The sequence below is a fragment of the Equus caballus genome, chromosome 20, assembly GCF_041296265.1.
Source record: "Equus caballus isolate H_3958 breed thoroughbred chromosome 20, TB-T2T, whole genome shotgun sequence".
Classification (NCBI taxonomy): Eukaryota; Metazoa; Chordata; class Mammalia; order Perissodactyla; family Equidae; genus Equus; species Equus caballus.
In genome coordinates, this window is record NC_091703.1 from 48,216,201 (window position 1) to 48,231,063 (window position 14,863).

Sequence of the window (14,863 nt, forward strand, 5' to 3'; positions counted from 1 at the left end):
TTTGTAATATTCCTTTGTGTGAATATACCACAGCTCATTTATCCATTCTACGGTTGAAGGACATGTGGGTCGTATCCAGTTAATGGCTATTATAAGCAATGCTGCTGGGGTCGTTACTGTACAAGTACTTTGGTAGATGTGAGAATGCATATCTGCTGGGCGTATGTCCTGGAGGGGAACTGCTCCCAGATGGGCGTATGTTTAGCCTTAGTAGATACTACCAGTGCTCCCAGGTGGCTGTACCAGTTTATCCTCTGCCTTGTTCCATATCGTCACCAGCACTTCAAATTTCCCCATACTTGATTTTGGCCATTCTGACAGGTGTGTGGTGTATCTCTTTGACGTTTTGATTTGCCTTTCTCTGACAAGAAATGATATCGAACACTTTTTTTTTTGAGGAAAATTAGCCCTGATCTAACTACTGCTAATCCTCCTCTTTTTGCTGAGGAAGACTGGCCCTGAGCTAACATCCATGCCCATCTTCCTCTTCTTTATACGTGGGACGCCTACCACAGCATGGTTTTTGCCAAGCGGTACCATGTCTGCACCCAGGATCCGAACCAGCAAACCGCCGGGGCCGCCAAGAAGTGGAATGTGCGAACTTAACCGCTGTGCCACCGGGCCGCCCTGAACACTTTTTAATGTTTAGGGGCCATATGAGTATTTCGGGTGTGTGTGTAAATTGCCTGTTTAAGTATTTTGACGGTCTTTAAAAAATGAATTGTCTGTCTTTTTCTCATTGATTTGTAGGAGTTCTTTTGACATTTCGGATATAAGTTATATAACAACTGTGAGTGTGGCAAACATCTCCTCCCAGTCTGAGGCTTTTCTTTTCATTCTCTTAATGGTGTAAAATGATGAACAAATGCTCTTAATTTTAATGAAATACCATGTACTTATCTTTTATTTTATGATAGTGCTTTCTGTGTTCTATTTAATAAATTTTTGCATACTTTGGGTCTCTTATTACTGGTTTAAACTGAAGAATAGAGTGGGGGAGATGTTAAAAGAAGGCCCTAGGACACTTGAAATGGCTTTTAGGATCAAGACAGTTGCAGCATGAGAATAAAACAGGGGGCTTTCCCAGTTCCCTTTATCGGAGCCCAACCCATCCCTCCAGGCCTTGCTCAAATTCCTCTTCCTTGTGAGATGGCTGCCAACCACTTCCCCCTCTGCTCATTTCAGGAAGAGCTCAGATGAGTTAATCTCATCTGTTGGTAACTTCCTAGACAGACTATAGGCTGCATTGCCATCCTCCACAATTACCACTCAAAAATATTCAACTCAGGCAGACAACACAGAAATTACACTACAGGGACAAAGAGTCATTCACCAAGTATATTTGAAGTCTAAGCTCTTTGAGCTATACACGTGCACAAATGATTCAGTTGGTGGAAATCTCCCCCTTCCCCTCCATAGTTAAACTTTTCAAACTTAAAATAGTGCTAAAGAGGTTTGCATAATGCGCATCATGGAAATGCTGAGGCAATTCTGACTTTCACAGTGCTGGGAGGTTCCACTGAAACACTTCAAGGAGTCCTTCTCGTTTCTTACTGCTCTCCTGGGAAAAGTTGCTCTTACCACCTTCCCAAACTCAACCTACTGAAACAATTACTTGATCTGAGAAAGACTAACATCGACACTTCGCAGTAGATTTCACTTGGGTCATACACTCCGCTGGGTTTTTATTTTACAACTACACAGAATGGTCATCTCCACTTTTACTGAATTTGGTTGGAAATGTCTAAGGTATCTGTTTTAAAACATTTAAAAACCATTTCCAAATATTTTCTCTCATCCAGATTTCTTTAGAACCTGCATTCTGAAAATTCTGAGCAGCTTAAAAAGTCAAATGACCGCAAATAACCGAGAAGAGATTCAGCACAAAATGGCTGCAGTTCTGCGTCATCTGAGGGCAACATTTCTTCCACAAGAGGGCAGCATTTCTCCACCATTAAGTCTAATTTTCCACTTGTCAAGGAAAAGCCAAAAACCTCCACAGCAAAGGAAAGTCAAAGCATTTGCTTATTATACACTCCTCAGATTTTATTTTTAAAAGGAGCCTTCCTTTTTCTTATGGAAACTCAGGATTTTACAAGCAATGCTGTCCTCAGTTTCACCTGTACTGTGTCCAGTACTATATTGCTATATTCACAGTAGAACGGACTTTAATTTCTGAGTGATCAGTCTAGGTAAGTTTCTGATGAAACTAACATACACCTTAGTCAAAAACCACCACAATCCTTCCGTCAGTTGGCTGTGTTATTGTTCTTGTGTGTTTTTCTGAGGCTTGGGGTCATGAAAGCATTTCCCCACTCCATCGTAATTGGCATTTGCATCTAAAGTAATTCATTAATGTACAGGAGTAGACGAGGCCTGGCACATATAGCAGAAGGTAATGGTTCTATAGGTGTATCTTCTGTAATGCACTTTGGGCTAGAGAAATAGAAAAGTCACAGGTAACGAAAACAAAAAGTTTTTAAGCAATATGGGCATTGCATGAGTGGGATCAGCATACACTTCTCTGTCACCCTTTACCTTTGAATATGCTCAGCGGCTGCTACATTCTGGAAATCTAGCTTCACCCAAATTGCCTACAACTGACACTTGCATCTTCACTTTATTTAAAAACAAGTGGTCTTGATAGCAAAGATGTTGGCTAATCATTTATATATTGGCTTGAGAAGTTTTGTGCCCTTCCAAAATTCAGCATTATCCATTATAGAGTAATATTATCAGATTATCTGCATTAGTATATGAATGTATTCATAAGCAATGCACATATTATGTTCTTAAGCAGCTAATGGCTGAACAATCACTAAATAAAAAACATCCAGATTTTAAAAGCACAGCTGAAACATTTGTACAAATATACAAAGAGAAAAAAACAATCTTTCAGACAACATGAGACTTTTGTAATAAATAGGTTTGTCTGAAGTCGGTCTCCATCACCCTGGACAAGCCTCCCCAGCGAGGCTGGGAAAGTTCTGTATGGAAGTAGTGTTCAAAACCTACTGAGGAATATCTTTGGGGCCAAGCTCAGTTTTGCCTCCAGGAATTTTAACAGAGCTATGAAGTGTTGACTCAAAATAGTGACTATACCCAGACTTGTTGAGCTGGATGATGCTGATAATCTTCCTAATCTAGATAGGACATGGCTGGATGCTGACAACCTGTGAGTTATAGCATATCCTCAAATCATGAAATTAAATGCTGGTGATCATGCATGTCCTGGGAATGTCGGGATGCAGAGGACTGAGTGAGACCAGATAGGGTTATCTCATGCAGTCAAAGTCAAGTTTACTTATGGTCCTACTTAAGTGGCCAGGAAAGAACAGTGCACACACGTCAGGACTGGGACTGAAACGGCTCACAAACAACACAGGTGCTATTTGTTACTGATGTCTCTGGCTTGGATCGACATGAGAGAATGAAGATATAGGCTGTGCCGATTGTTTAATAAGAAAATACTACTTTTTTTCTAGAACTTTCTAAATAATGGATTATATTTGATGAGTATGATATGATCAGGAAACAGATCTCCTTTTCCTAGCCCTTTTGTCCAAGAGGCTTGATTACAAGGAAGGGATCTCAAACAATCACACGCCCAGGGATTTAAAGGCAATTATTTTTTTTTCGACAAACAAACAACAGGGGGGAAAAAAGCATGATAAAGAGGAGACAGATATTATCGTCGAGGCGGAGCGGTGAGCTCAGTTGGACACGGAGGGTGGCAGGCCGGGACGCCGGGTCTGGATGATTTTTGGCTTTGGGGACGTCTTTGGATCCTCTTCTTCCTCGATGTCACTGTCACACACGTGCACGACGACACTTGGGGTGGACTCAGTCCCTGCGTGCAGCTCATACTTCTCTCCTGAAAAGCAAGAAAAATGGGGGGTGAGAGAGGGGAAGGGGTTTCCAAACAGATTCTTTGGCAAGGTTTGCTTAGGAGGTGAGAAGAACATTTTCCAGCGTCTCGGGAAACCTGGCATCCTACCTAGGGATGGCACGGGCTACTGGAAGATGGAATGAGCTCAATCTGTCATTGAATCCCAGCTCGACCACCATCAAGTGCACAATACTGAACAGGCCAGGTAACCTCTCTCAGCCTCAGCATCCTCAGCTGTAGACTTCAGAATGGTAATTACCACAGTCCAGAAGATCATGGTGATTACTGATTATGTCTGGCAGTTAGTTACCAGTTTCTCTTCCATTTCCCAGCATTACTGCTAGTTGCTGAGTAACCTTGAGCCAATCACTTCACTTCTTCATCTTCTGGCTAAGGTAGTCTCTAAGTTCTCCTCCAGCTGTACACTTTTTATAGCAAGAGCTGCCCCAGGATGGAATAAGGCGGGACCATGGCTTTGTCTGGAATTTGCAGTGGTTGCTGGGTAACTGAGTTAGATGATGGTCCCTTCCAGTTCCGAGAGTCTCTCATTCTTGAATGGCTTATCTTACAGCCAAATCGCTGTGCCCCGACTGGCTTCCTGTCTGTCTTTGTTTCACTTCAGAAGGTATTACGGAGCATCTCCCATGGTCTGGCCCATTGCTGCTCATAAAGGCTACAAGGCACAATAAAAAATATTTGTGTCTTTCACAAGAGCACAGACCAGTGGCAGCGTGTAGAAATAGGAAGTGTCATAAAACACTACCTTGGTAAGCTCTAGGGGCAATATGTCAAGGACTATGGTACCCAATTGTAAGGAGCAAGTAACTCTGAAAGGCTTCCCAGTGGAGGTGACACCTGATCCGGGTCTAAAGACAAGTGGAAGGCCTCCAGGTGGTGGCAGGAGGCAGGGGCATTCTCAATCTGCATGCTCGTAACTTCTCAACTCAGCTGTCGACATACTCATCTTAATCTTCTCCCGACATCCTATCCTTCACTTCCCATCCTTCACGAATGGGCAAAATCTACAAGCAATGTCTCCCAGACATCCTCCTGGGCAGCGGCTTTCCAGGTCTCACTAGATGGGGTCCTAATTTCTTAGACTAGGACAAAAGACTCTGTACACTCTCTCACCAGTCGTGACAGCCACATTTTTATTTGGCATTGTCTTACCTCTCTCTGAGAGCTCCCTAAATCCTGCCCTCCTTCCAGGACTGAAGCCAGACACCACCCAGTCCAGGAATCTTGCCTGTTGCCCTCAGTTTGTAGTGGAAAGCGCACCTTCTGGACGGCCAGAGCAAGTGCTAGACATTCCAGAGCTAGGGTACGACTTATGAGCTATCTATCGTGCACATCTCGGTGAGCATCAATGGTGAGAACAGGATGTAAATGTTCAGAGTCAGCTGTTGTTATGGGTTGAATCACGTCCCCCTAAAAGATGTTGACCAGTATCTGTGAGTGTGACCTTATTTGGAAATAGGGTCTTTGCAGATTAAATGAGGCCATTAGGGTGTGTCCTACTTCAAAATGATGGGTAACCTTATAAAAAGGGGAAATTAGGACCCGGGTGCTCATACATGGAGAAGGCCATGTGACGATGGGAGTTATGCTGGCACAGGGCAAGGACTACCAGAAGCTAGAAGACAGGTCTGGAATAGATCTTGCCCTAGCAGCTTCAGAGGGAGCATGGCCCTGTCCATGCCTTCATCTCGGACCTCTAACCTCCAGAACGTGTCAATAAGTTTTTGTTGCTTAAACCACTCAGTTTGTGGTACTTGATTATAGCAGCCCTAGCAAACTAATATGGCCATACCCTGCTAAGAGTCCTTTCTTTCTGTCACGAGTCAGAGGAGTCCTTACTGGAGCCCCTTCGACATGCTGGTGTGGAGAGCAAAGGCTCTCCTGGACAAGGACAAAGAATATTTTGCAGAAATGGAGCATCACACCTCCGGCATTTCCCTGGATATTGGCAGCAGCAAAGAGGAACAGAACTAGCCTGAGCCATAGAAATATGGCTTATAAAGACTATAATTTAAAGTCTAGATTTGGTGAAATTGTAGGTAGAGAGAGTTGTGTCAACAAGTATTCAATCTCTGACATAAGGGAGCTGACATGGACCTGTTCGGATTCAGGCGAGGACGGTGACACAAACAGGGGACGCAGAGCAGAACCAAGAAGGAGATATGGCCTGAGTCACTCATGCCACGCTTTGCTTCTCGCCCCAGGACAGCACTAACCTAACTGCACTGTATTCCCTTCTGAACTTATTATACTACATACACTGTGGTTGTGGTATGCATATTGATGCTACTTACAGCTCACGCACAATTGTGTTTATTCTGTTCTCCTTAAAGTATTTTGTCATTTTTATCAAAATCCCAAGGTAGAAGAACCACTTCAGATATTGCTACGGAGGGGAATCTACAGGAAACTGACTTTATCTGAGAGTTACATAAAAGACTCTGGGCCAGGAGTGTGCAGCCCTGGTTGGTGGCATCTTTGAGCAGTGGTTCTCAAACACATGACAGTTGACTGGGGGTGCTTGTTAAAAACAGTTTACCAGTATGAGGATGCAACGCTGCCGATTCTGACTTAGTGACATCCACGTTGGTACCCAGTACCCCTCCAGGTGTTTCAGTGTCTGGGTGGCCACTGTTACACAGCTTCGTGTGACAGGCAGGAGGCTGTGGTCCTGTGAGGACACTGGCATGCTCATAATGTGCCCCCTCCCTCCCTCTATTCTGCATCGTAATTTTTCACTGGAAAATGATAACCATGCAGGTAGAGGGCAGTGGCGGGAGGGACGCTGGGCACGCATAGAAAAAAAGAAGCAAGGGATCCCAGATCGGGTCTGGAGCTGCTCCCAGCCATCAGCGCTAATTAATCTTGGTGTTCTCATCTTCATTTACGGGAGAACAGTAAATCCCTCACCGCTCCCCAGCCAACAGCGGCTGAGTTCATTGTATCCAGGGTTTCCAAAACGTTCTCTTTCTTTCAGGAATGCTTTGCAATTCTGAAAGAGACACCCTCCAACAAGAGACAGAGAAATAAATGATTTCTGAGTAATCACTGAGGCGGCTCTTGATTTTCTCTATAGGATTTCTTCGAAGTTCTAAGACTTGGAGAAGTGCCTTTTGAAGAAACTCCGGTGGCTGCTGCAGGGATGAAGCGGGTGGCAGTCTCCTGACCTCTGATGTGAGGATGACAGAAAAGAATCTGCCACAGCAGGGCAAGCGTGGAGACTGTGGGACCTGGGGGTGAGGTGGTGACAGCAGGGACCCTGGCCAGGGGACTGACCAGACACCCTGCCCTTTTCCTCATCTGGTGGCAAGAAGAAGGCTTTTTTTTTTCAATAGTAGTGAAATATACACAATGAAGCTAGCCTTTGATTAAACCATTCGTTTACCCCTGACTTGGATAAAGAACATTTCTTTAAGGACACCTCTGGTTGCCATGTGTTTACCACTTCAAAAGTGATGCCTTCCTCCTGGACTAGGTTCTGGGGGCACACGTGGGATTGAGGGGCAAGCTCGGGGGGACACTCTGCAGGGTGACTTTCACATGGAGTTAACGAAGTCAGGGATTGCGCGGTTGGAGAGCTGTTTTATTGCTGTGATCCCATTAACTCTGACATTTCACTGTTTTATTTTTGGAAACTTTCTTACTATCAAAATCCAGCAAAGCTTAACAGCTGCTGAGAGCCCACAAAATAAAAAGGAATAGCTCTGGTCTTGCTGGATTAAATTTTTCTTTTTTTGGCCTCTCTTTTCCTTTGGGCTTCAGCTAATTCCTCTACCACAAGGGCTGACGTCAATGCTGTCACCGTGCGTGGGGACCGACTAGGCTCAGTAGGGGACAGGGAGCCCATGGGGCCTTGTCTATACAGGGCGGGGCAGGTCCTGCCACAGTGAAGTGAGCACAGCCCAGTGTTTCTTTTAAAGGACAGCAGAGATTCACCCCCCACACTCTCAACTCTTCTAGCCTGTATTTAAACCGTCATTTCACCAGGGAGCAGAATGGAGGCCAGGACCAAAACCCCTCAGAAAACGCACTGATCAGGGTTTTCCATCAACCCCCGTGAAAAAAATTGCCAGCCAAGCACATGCAAAATCCTCCAGCACGTGGTCAAAAGTGAAACGCTCATTCAGGCCTTTGCAGCTGACGCAGGTTTGGCCGCTGTTTGAAATAGACGCCAAAGTTCTGTCTGCTCTTTTCCAGAATGGATGGAGACAGGTTGGTGACGACATCCCACTTCCTGCAAGACTGGAGGAAGTGGAGGTGCCCACGGCTGCTTCCTGTTCTCAGGAGGGGAGAGGTCGAGTCCCTGTGCCGACCAGGGCGCTGGGGGAGATGGTGACGTGGTTCTGGCGCAATCATAGAGAAGTGTGTTGGGGACTGTTGGTCCAGTGTCCCTGGAAGTTCTCCATCACGCCACCTTTGGCTTATGGGCCATAAATTGGCCCCTTCTTGAATTCTTTCTAAAATAATGGGTGTGATTATGCACAGTTTGTAAAAGTAAGCATAATGCAGATGCGAGGGCTGACAATACAGAGCTACATTTCCACGTAGTGAAGCAGAGTTGAGACTGTTCCGTTTCCTAATAAGAAAACTTTTGTGATGGAGAGAAAGGCAACTGTCCTAAACCCTCAGTGCCGTCCTTCTGTGAGCTGTGCCAGGAGGGGGTGGAATTCTTGCGCTAGAGGCGTGCAAAATACGGCAAAGTCCGGCAGGCACAGGCTGAGGCTTGCTGTCTTCCTCAGCATTGCTGCTCTTCTTCTCAGAAGATTCTTTCTCTGGGACGACATGAGCTCCTAATTCCTGTCCTGTGAGGAGCCACGTACCCGGCCTGATCTTGCACCTGCATCTCAACTTACTGACATCTCTATTTACGTCTCCAAACTCACATCTCTCAAGGAGAAGTGTTTATTTTCCCTCTCAGTCTATGTTTCCTTCCCAGCTATCGCATTTCTCTTAGAGGTTCCACCATTCTTCAGCAGTCTGGGTGCAAATCCTTAGAGGTGGTCATCTTTGAACCTCCCCTTTCTTTCATCTACTGTGGTTACTCACTCGCCAAGCATTACTGAATGTCGCTTTGAAACATTCCTCCATGTGCCTCTTCCCCGCACCAGCTGGCAGTGACCCTGTCCACAATTCACCTCCTCCCATCAGGGGACCTTAGCTAGTCTCCTCGTCACAGGAACTGATCTTCCTGCCAGAAGACGCTTCCTGAAAAGACACTTGGATGCTCCACCCTATCACACCCTAGTGATGCGACTCTGCGAGTTATACGACATACTAAGCCTCAGTGTTCCTCATCAGTAAAATGGGAATAACGACCACATCCCTGGGATGCTACGACATAAAGAAATACGTGTCAAGGACTTTATCACGCCCTCTGGAGATGCATGATATGGTTATTTAAGGTGATATTTTGGTCAGTGCTGCCCCCAAAATCATTTCTAGTTTTCAATACGATGAACTAATCTAGTTACACTGCACAACAGTTAAAGAATTAAGCAGTTGAATAATCCCAAAGAGCTTTCACTCAGTGGAATCACTCTTGTGGACAGCACTGGGGGTGGGGGATGACCCGCTGAGTCCCACGATTCAAGTGAACAGCTGGTGTCATGAATTCAGATGAATGATCTTTTTTCCCCTAACTCCTGCTCCCCCCGCAAAGTCTCTCTCCTTTTTCTTCTCTCCTCCTACGCATTTCCATACCTCTATGGCTATGAGAAGGAAAATCACAAGTTGCTTTTTAAATGAGATCTCCGATTTTCTTCTTCTGAGATAGTGGGACCCACTTACAATGCTTAACTATATCAGCTTTTGCATTATTCCTTAGTTATTTCATCCAGTGATGTTTTATATTCCAAAGCACTGAAGTCAGGGCTTGAACTTCTTTTGTGATTTCTGCAGCTTAGGGTGCATGTTCGTGCTCAGTAAATATATGACTGGTCTGTGAAAGGCATCAAGCTTGCCTAGTGATGACATACTGTGTAACATCCAGTACGTGCTCACACATGAATTTTTCTCCCATGGTTTAACTCATGTAAATTTTAGCTTTTCAACAAGGCTGAAAACTCTTTAAGGGCAGCTCTTTATCCTGTTTTCAGAATGCTCTCAGTGCCAGGACAGGAGATGTCACAGACACTTGCCATCTGCCTTAAACGTGACAGCAGTGATTTACTGAGCCCTTGCTAAATGCCAGACACAGCTCTAAGGACCTCTCATAAATCGGATATTTGACCATGACAATAGCTCTGTAATGTGGGTTTCACAATGTCAAGTTTATACAGGAGGAAACTGAGATCACACAGGGAGTAAATGGCAGAGCCGGATTCAAACTCAAGTCTGTCTGACTTCAAAGAATGTGCTCGGAACCACTCAAAGGTCTTGCCTCTCTTTAGCCCGCTGTTTCCATTTTCTACAAGAGACTCTGCTGAAAGGGAGCCTAGTTTTAACTTTGACTTCTAATGTATTTTCATGGCAACTCATATTTTTAGTGAATATTTGTTCTTTAATGGACTATTTATTCCTTCTACATCTGGCCTTTTTGTTTTGGCCTATTCCTAGCTGTTCTAGGCATGGATTCCTTAGATCTTCAAAATGAATCTTCTCAAAAGACAACATTTTTTTTTTTTTTTTTTTTAAAGATTTTATTTTTTCCTTTTTCTCCCCAAAGCCCCCCGGTACATAGTTGTATATTTCATTGTGGGTCCTTCTAGTTGTGGCATGTGGGACGCTGCCTCAGCGTGGTCTGATGAGCAGTGCCATGTCCGCGCCCAGGATTCGAACGAACGAAACACTGGGCCGCCTGCAGCGGAGCGCGCGAACTTAACCACTCGGCCACGGGGCCAGCCCCTCAAAAGACAACATTTAATACATTATAAAAAGAAAAGGACTATAAATTATAGAGTGAGTCGATTTACATCTCATATGGTAGCTTTGGACTCTGGAAAAAGACCCTCTCTGCCTCCTTCTTGCTTTAATTTTATTCTTTCTCACATTAAAGGTGAATTCTCAATGGGAAAGTTATGCGTTGCAGCAGACTGACTGCGTTTTGAAAAGATGGTCATAATATTTCCTGCCCAACACTGCTCTTCTAGAACCTTGCCACTCCTCCATCGAGGACAGTGTTCCCTCCCCTCAGATCTGGACAGGGCTTTATGACTGCCTTGACTACTACAGCATGGCAGGAGGAACAGTGTGACTTCTGAGTTAGGTCACAAAAATGCCATGCACTTCCACCTTGCTCTGTCAGGGTGCTTACTGTTGGAACCTCACCTCTATGTGGAAGGAAGCCCAAGCAGCCCACAGCCAGGCTCAGGTGGAGAGGAATCGGGGTCCCTGACTCACAGCCTGTCTGAGCTCCCAGCCAACAGCCACACCACCTTGCCAGCCGAGCGAGTGAACCGTCTTGAAGGCTGATTCCCCAGTCCTCAGCTGAGCCGCCCTGGCAACACCGCATGGAGCAGAGGTGAGCCGTCCCTCCTCCCTGCCCAGATAGCAGATTTGCGAGCAAAATAAATGATGGCTACTGTTTTAAGCCCTTCGTTTTGGTGTATTTGTTATGTTGCAATTGATAAGTCATGGGTCATACGAGTTGTCTTTGTTCGAAAGCAAGCTAAATCACTACAAGTGAGGTGAAATTAATTGCCTTTTGGTGTTTCTTCCCCTTTTTCTGGCACAAGTGCTATGTTAGAGTGTATGCTTCATCAGTCCCGGGAGTTCCCTCCATGTAGAAGGAGCTCCATTAGCATATCATTGGGGACCTCTCTCCTGGGCCCCTCTCTTATTCCTCTCCAGTGGAAGAGGCCTGGCACCTGGTGGGTCACTTGGGGGAAAAGAACTGGAAATGCCAGCTCACCTTTCCCACCTTTCTCTTTGAGCCATCCCTGCCCGCAAAGGGCTTGTGCTCTCGGCCACGTGCTAAGCCCAGCAGAAAAGACCCTGCCGGGTCAGGGGCAGTCTGCTGTTCTCCATCAGCATTAGGAAGCCCTGGCTGCTGTTCAACTGCGGCACCTTCTCAGCTTTAGCCTTTCATCAGAAACGAAGCTGGCATTATTGATCTCACCTGTCTTCTTTCTTCGCTAACCTTCAGTGAATTCCCAACCAAACAGGGAAAAAGCAGGTGTCAGCTATTAATCTATGCTGGATTTTAAGAATGGAAGATGGTTTATAAAGGCAAGTGCTAAGAACATTTCCAACAGGACCCTTGAACACAGAACCGTCCCGGGTTGTGCGCTGAGTATGAAACTTTAGTTTGGCTTAAGAGCCTTTTATATTTGATTAAGAAGAAAAATGGAAATGCCAAGCTTAAAATGATTTCAGGCTTGGTCATGTTTAAAAGGCACTGCAAACCCCCCTCCCCAGTATTTTTACTGTAAATGTGGTATTTTCAGGAGGAAGGAGGGAGCATCGGTCCTGCTCTACGGAATAAGTAAAACAGAATTTCTCTGTGTGTGGCTTTTCCTGAACATGCTGCCTGCTGGTGAGATGGAACCCAGAGACTCAGGAAGCGTTCAGGATGACTTGAAACGTGCTTGGAAGGTGTTCACATTTCGATTTCCTTTTCTTTCAAGGGTTAGGTTTAGAATTTGATAGAATAGGAAGGCCCACGAGGCTTCCCCAGTTTCCCACTCCCTTGTCAACTGTGGAAACAGAGGTGCCTGGTGTGGATCCAGCTGTCAAACATCTGGAGAGGAGGGAAGGAGAGAGCGACACGCCCAAGCAGGGATGGTGGCCTGCACCTCCTCCCCTGTAAGCCCGAGTTGGCCTGTATTGGAGCTTGTCCTGTCTTATGACCCTCTCTCAATCCTGGCGGGACCCATGTTGGTTTGGTTTGGGGCCACAAGTGTTCCTCAAGAGAAGGACTGCGTTATAGCAAAAAACATCAGGCATTTTCCCAAAGTGACACCTCCCTCCCCAACTAATTAATAGCATTCTTAAGTCATCTACGGACACTCTTGTCTTTCCCTGGTTTTCCAAAGGGAAGGACAGAAAGTGTGTGTGTGTTTCTGGAAGGAGGAGAGGGCGGGGGACCCTCCTCTGTGCTGTCTCCCCCTCTTAGCGTCCTGTTTCTGCTCCCACCTGGTACCTCTGACCCCTTATGGGCACGCCCTGCCTCTATGTCTCTGATGGCTCTTTGGCACTTTGAGAACTGCCTGAGAAATCCTGCAAAAGTGTAATTAGTGTGGTTCTCAAACAAGGGTGCTACATTCCCAGGGGTGTCTGGAAATGCGATGGGGAATTTTTTTTTTGGTTATCATAAGAACTGGGCTGGGTGTGGATACTGGCATTTGGTAACTGAGGCCCAAAGGTGCTCAATGTACTACAACGTGTAGGACTGTCAATTCCAAAATATCCTGGCTTTCACACTAAGAAACACTGAGCTGAGAACTTAACATAGGCACTCACATTTTAATAGGTGCCTAAGACATGGTTTGAAAATCAAATGATAATAAGTAGGTAACACACTGAGCATTTACTCGGTCCAGTGCTGGACATATAGATTTATATGATTATCTCATTTGATGCTTGCAACATTCCGATTTTACTATTGAGGCAGCTGAGGCACAGAGAAGTTAAGAAAGTCGCTCAAGGACACACAGCTAATAAGGTGAAGCCTGGGTTCAAACTCACATCCTGAGTTTTAATCATCATCCAAAAGTAAGATAAATAGCTCTCTTCATCTTGGGGATTCATTTACAGCTAGAAAAGAAAAGAAGAGATATTCCAGGGCACAAGGACTTACCAGAAACTTCTAAAGTCACAGCTATTTGGTGATGTCCTATTCACAAGCTCCATCTGGGAGCAGAGAAGGAATTCATTTTCTAAGTGGAAGTGGAAAGAGGGAGAAGAAATATTCCAGGGAGGGAAGTCCTTTGCAAGCTTTCTCTCTCTGATTCCTTTGCATTCCCATGAGCTCATGTTGAATTTTGGTAGACCCCGGAGAAAAATGCTGTCGGCAGACTGCAGGGCAGGAAGCATCACTAAATAGCAACCCTGTTGCTTTCCCTGTGGTGGCAGCTGCTTCCATCAAAGGATGCCCTCTAAGCCTGGCGGCAAAGAGTATAAAGCAAAGCACAGACCAGCCCAGATATTTCATGGGCACTTCAAAGAACAGGGCCACGTAAATAACAACCACATCACAAAGGACACGTGCATCGTTCTCACTGGCTGATAGTCGCTCTCTCAGGTGCTGTCCATACCTTAGTTCATGTAATGACAGAGGACCATGTCTCTGAGGATGCTCTGCCACACAGCACTGCTCAGAGCAGAATGATCGTAAACACTCCCCATGGGTCTGATAGTTCCTCTGTGCCAGGCACTGCCTAAGTGCTTTGTGTTTATTAATTATTCCATCTTCACGATGACCTCGCAGGTAGTCAGATAATCACCATTTTCAAAAAAGGAGGTGCAGAGAGGTGAGGTAGATTGCTCAAGGTCACCATAAACAAGCATGGAGCCAGGACTCCCCTCAAAGCCTGACCACCATTCTGCCTCTGACGTGCTTAGGAATGAGGTTGGGATGGCGCAGAGAGGACCTCAGCGCTGAACGAGACTTCCCTGCCTCAGTGGGTCTAGGATGAGTCCATGTTAGAAAGATACTATCAACATGGATGATGGGGTTCTTCCCCCCCCATCCTCAGTCCTGACCCACATCAAAGTAGGAAAACAGAAGGGGTCCTTAGTAAGATGGGCAGGGGGAGAGAAGGAGGGAGAGGAAGGGGGGGAGGGGACAGGGAAGGAGAAAGAGAGAGATATCAGAGCGGGGAGAGAAAGAGATGGGGGGAGAAAGGGATGAGGAAGGAGAGACAGAGACAGAGCAGCGGGGAGACGAAGAAAGACGAAAGAGGGAGAGAGAGAATACTTCTGTAGTTTTGTTCTAAGTGGTACTCTATTTCAATAAGAGAAAATTTGCTTATTTTCTGGGGGTTTCTATCTGAGACTGGATCAGGGGAACCATTTATC

At 45.6% G+C, this 14,863-nt stretch overlaps 1 protein-coding gene and 1 long non-coding RNA gene across 5 annotated transcripts in view; one reads left to right on the forward strand and one right to left on the reverse strand.

Annotated features, from left to right (window-relative positions):
• Window positions 1–1,324: 1,324 nt before the first annotated feature.
• Window positions 1,325–14,863, reverse strand: part of RCAN2 (regulator of calcineurin 2) — a 253,114-nt gene continuing 239,575 nt past the window's right edge. For all 4 annotated transcript variants that reach the window (XM_023625040.2, XM_070245630.1, XM_070245629.1 and 1 more), the window contains one exon: window positions 1,325–3,874. In XM_023625040.2, coding sequence (XP_023480808.1) covers window positions 3,714–3,874 — 161 coding nt within the window. In that variant the 3' untranslated portion in view covers window positions 1,325–3,713. The remainder of the gene's footprint in view (window positions 3,875–14,863) is intronic.
• Window positions 4,437–7,298, forward strand: LOC138919657 (uncharacterized). The gene is made up of 2 exons (XR_011430048.1): window positions 4,437–4,656; window positions 6,984–7,298. It is a non-coding gene; the product is annotated as an uncharacterized lncRNA (long non-coding RNA).